This window comes from Vulpes vulpes, chromosome 6 (genome assembly GCF_048418805.1).
Source record: "Vulpes vulpes isolate BD-2025 chromosome 6, VulVul3, whole genome shotgun sequence".
NCBI lineage: Eukaryota > Metazoa > Chordata > Mammalia > Carnivora > Canidae > Vulpes > Vulpes vulpes.
The window spans coordinates 37,898,791-37,903,830 of record NC_132785.1 but is presented as its reverse complement, the minus strand read 5'-3'; the positions used below and the strand labels follow the sequence as shown (position 1 = coordinate 37,903,830).

General features: G+C 36.6%; 1 protein-coding gene across 1 annotated transcript; it reads right to left on the bottom strand.

The window, feature by feature from the left end:
- Positions 1-1,219: 1,219 nt before the first annotated feature.
- On the bottom strand, positions 1,220-1,688 carry LOC140599239 (BRICHOS domain-containing protein 5-like; the record flags this gene model as incomplete). Its single annotated transcript, XM_072760466.1, has 1 exon — positions 1,220-1,688. A coding segment is annotated over one exon (363 nt), but the record flags the coding sequence as incomplete, so codon positions are not given.
- Positions 1,689-5,040: the final 3,352 nt, after the last annotated feature.

Below are 5,040 nucleotides of genomic sequence, written 5' to 3'. Positions count from 1 at the left end.
TCACTGTTAAACTGTCCAAAACACTTAAGGTATAAATTTTACCAATTCTCCACAATCTCTTTCAGAAAATAGAAGCAGGAAGAATACTTCCTAACCCATTCTATGAGGCCAGCAATAACCTAATACCAAAACAAGACAAATATATTATAAGAAAAGAAAACTACAGACCAGTATCTCTCATGAACATAGATGCAAAAATCCTCAACAAACTGTCAGCAGATCAAATTCAAAAAGCATATAAGAAATTATACACCACAAACTAGCAGTTTATATCCTAGGTATGCAAGGCTAGTTCAACATTTAAAAATTAATTAATGTAATCCATTCCATCAACAGACTAAAAAAGAAATATCACATGACTCCATCAATAGATGGAGAGAAAGCACTTGAAAAAATTCAATATCTGCTCATGATATAAATTCTCATTAAACTAGTAATAATGGGGATATTTCCTCTTGCTGAGAAAACCTATCTACAAAAAAAAAAAAAAAAGTAACCTACAGCGAGTGTCGTACTTAATGGTGAGAAACTATAAGCTTTTCCACTATAATCAGGTAGATGGTAAGGTAACTTTTTGAAAGGTAACTCTATTTCAAATCATACTGGAAATCTCTGCTAATGCAATAAGTCAAAGATAGTAAAAGATCTAAAACAGGGGAGGAAAGACATAAAACAGTCCTTGCTCATCAATTATGTAATTGTGGACTTAGAAAATCTGACAGGATCAACAAAAATAATTGTAACTAATAAGTGATTAAAGCAAGTTTATGTGGTGTGCTTGGGTTGCTCATTAGTTAAGCGTCCAACTCTTGATTTCAACTTAGGTCATGATCTCAGGGTGGTGAGATAGATCCCCATGTCAAGCATGGAGCCTGCCTGGAATTCTCTATCTCTCCCTCTCTGCCTCTCCCCTCCTGGCTAGCACTCTCACTTGCTCTTTCTCTCTTTCTCAAATAAATAAATAAAATTAAAAAAAAAAAAAAACAAAGAAACCAATTGTGTGAGATATAAGATTAAGTCATGACAGTCAATTCCTGTCTTATATACAAAGAGTGAACAAGTAGAATTTGAAACATAAAGCAATACTATTTGCACCCCGCCCCCCCAAATGAAAGTAGTTAGGTATAAATCTTACAAAATACATATGAGATCCATATAAAGAAAACCCCAGAACTCTGATGAATAAAATCAAATTTTTTTTTTTTTTTTTTTTTTTTTTTTTTTTGCCAGGTGGAGGATTTATTAGACCCCGCTGCCAGCCACCCTCTGTGACCGGTGACGGGGCAGGCCAGCTGGCTGGCCTGTGGGGCTGGGCAGGCTGGAACTTAGTCTGGGAGGTAATAAAAGCAGACCGACACGCAGATGTTGCTGGGGAAGCAGATGTCGATGCACAGGTAGATCAGCCGCTGCCTCCGGGGCCCTTCTGCTCGACGGGCCCAGTAAATGGGAGTTTTCGTGCAAAGGTGCCGCACCGAATCCCCCACCAGGGCAGGGTCCACCTCGTGGTTCCCCAGCACTGCCAGCAGCTCCTGGGCATGGTGGGTGTCATGGCTGGGGCGGTGAGACCCTTGAGCCCTTGAGGTGTTCACCAGCAGCTGTAGGGTCTCGCGATCTCGGGGCTCCATCAGGCGGAGGAAGCAGGCCTGGTGTTCCAGGGGCCGGTAACAGACGCAGCCGCTCGGCCCATGGATAATGGAGAGATATTTCAAGTTTGTGGACAGAAAGACACAATATTGTCAATATGTCATTTTTTTTCCAATTTGATCTATAGATTCAATGCAAACTCAGTCAAAATCCCAGCAAGTTAGTTTTTAGACATTGACAAATTATTTCTAAAGATTATGGGTAGAGGCAAAAGACTCAGAATGGCTAGGATATTATTGAAGAAGAAAAAAGTTGCTGGACTGATGCTACCGAACTTGAAGACTTACTATAAATCTATATCAAACAAAACAGTGTGTTATTGACAAAATGATACACAAATCAATGGAACAAAATAGAAAGTGCTGAAATATACACCCATGAATATAGCCAACTGATCTTTGACAGAGGAAGAAAGACAATGCAATGGAACACAATCTCTTCAACAAATGGCCTGAAACAAGTGGACATCCATATATTAAAAAAATTATATATAAAACTTAGACATTTCACAAAAATTTACTCAAAAGAGATCAAAGACTGACATGTAAAATGCAAAAGTGCAAATCTCCTTGAAGATAACATAGGAGAAAATCTAGATTGGGTATTGTGATACTTTTATAGATATGATAACAAAGGTACAATCCATAAAATAACTGATAAACTAGACTTTACTGAAACTAAAAACCTCAGGGGCACCTGGGTGCCTCAGTTGGTTAAGCATCTGCCTTGGGCTCAGATCATGATCTTAGAGTCCTGGGATTGAGCCCCATCAGGCTCTCTGCTCATCAGGGAGTCAGCTTCTCCCTCCATGCTCTCCTTCTCTCTCTCTCTCTCTCTCTCTCTGTCTGTCTCAAATAAATAAATAAAATATTTTTTTTAAAAAAAATAAGGGATGCCTGGGTGGCCCAGAAGTTGAGCATCTGCCTTTGGCTCAGGGCATGATCCTAGGGTGAGGGATAGAGTCCCACATCAGGCTACCTGAGAGAAGTCTGCTTCTCTCTCTGCCTATGTCTCTGCCTCTCTCTCTCTCTCTGTGTATCTCATGAATAAATAAATAAAATCTTTAAAAGAAAAACAAACTAAAAACCCCATTAATTTAAAAACTTCTCTGTGAAAGGTAGTATCAAAATGAAAAGACAGACCATATTGTGGAAGAAAATATTTGCAAAAGACACATCTGATAAAGGACTGTTATCAAAATATACAAAGGATTCTTGAAACTTAACAAAAAGAAAACAATCTCATGAAAAAAATGGGTCAAAGACCTTACAGATGCCTCACTAAATAAGATATACAGATGGCAAATAAGCGCATGAAAAGATACTCCACATCTTAATGCATCAGGGAAATGCAAATTAAAACAATGAGATGCCACTACACAGCTATTAAAGTTGCTAAAATCCAGCGTATTGTCAACGCCAAATACTGATGTGGATGTATTAAAACAGAAAATCTTGAAATCTGCTAGTAGGAATGTAAAATGTTACAGCCACTTTGTAACATAGTCTGGTGGTTTCTTAGAAAATAAAACAAGCTCAGCACATGATCCAGCAATCACACTCTTTGGTATTTATCCACAGGAGCTGAAAACTTGTATATACACAAAAACTTGCATGTGGATGTTTATGGCAGCTTTTTCATAACTGCCAAAACTTGAAAGTAAGCATGATGTCCTTTGGTTGGTGAACGGCTAAATAAACTCTGGTACATTCAAACAATGGATTACTATTTAACACTTAAAAAATAGTCTATCAATTCATGAAAAGACATGGAGAAAATAAATGCATATTAATAAGTGGGAGAAATGAATGTGAAAAGGCTATTTATTGTATGATTCTAACTGTATGACATTCTGGAAAGGGAAAAACTACAGGGACAAAAATATCAGTAGTTGAGGTGTATGGGTGGCTTAGTCGGTTAAATGTCTGACTTCAACTCAAGTCATGATCTCAGTTCCTGGGATTGATACCAGTGTCATGCTCCCCACAGGAGTCTGCTTGTACCTCTCTCTCTCTACCTCTCCTGTCTCCTTGTGCATGCTGTCTTGCAAATAAATACATAAAATCTTTATACACACACACACACACACACACACACACACACACACACACATATACCTACCAGTGGTTGCTAGGGGTTGGGTATGGGGGGAAGAGACAAATAGGCAGAACACAAGCAAACAGGGTAGTGAATTTCTTTGTATTTAATGTTATAAGGATAGATATATGTCATTATAAATTTGCTTCAACTCACAGCATGTACAATACCAAGACTGAAACCTAAAGTAAACCATAAACTTTGGGTGATTATTATGCATCAATGTAGGTTTATCCATGATAATAAATGTATCACTCTAGTGAGTGATGTTGATAATGGGGGAGGCTATGCAGGTGTGGAGCAAGAGGTATATGGGAAATCTCTACCTTCCTTTCGATTTTTTTTTTTTAAATAAATAAAACTGCTCTTAAACATAGTCTTTAAAAGAGAAAAAAAATTCAACCAACTTCAAATTCACAGCAACAGTTTGACTGTTCCTACATGCCAGTTTATGAATAACATCTTTAGTTTCAGAAAACTTCCAAGAATTTAAGTAGTGAAAATTTCTCAAAACAAAAATGAACTTTGAGTTTCTTCAATCTCTTCCATTAATCTAGCAGTTTTTGACTGGTTGGCTCCGTTCTTGATTCTTAATATGAAAAAACTGAAGTGTTATAAAGTTCTAAGTTTGCATCCTCTGGGGGAATTCCTTTAAATTATGTATTTATAATTCAAATAATAAGTGTTCTTTCAAATATTGTGTATATTTGGAGTTTTTAAATATGGATTTTTTTCTAAAAACATTAAAATTTTACCATATCTGAACAATGAGAGTTCTCAGAGGAAATCAGTAATTATTGAAGACCCTATGCTGTTACAAATATAATTGCTTGTCATTATTTGTTATGTCTATAAACAAAATCCTGTGCATTTAAATGTCATCAAAACAACGAATAAACATTGACTAGCTAGTATATTCCAGATCCTGATTATTCTATCATATAGTATCTGAAAATCCTTGGATCTCAATCTAGTTTTTGTTTGTTTTTATCACAGGTGAGTGGTGCTTTGCTAGAACGTAGAAGACACATTTTTATAAAAAACCTTTTAATATCCCATGAAATGGAGTGGGAAATTCAAATAGTTTTATAAATAGCATTTATAACCTTAGGCTTCCTCTTTGACTTTCAAGATATGTCTCCATACACATTTACATGTCTCTGCTGTTCTGGTCAGGCTAATTCTGGTCAAACTTTCTAAGAAACACTGCCAAAAATAGCTAACCAATTCCCCAAAGTAAACCTCAAAAAGCAAATTCCAAAATAGTTCCAGAGTTTCATATTTAATCTCCTGAATTTC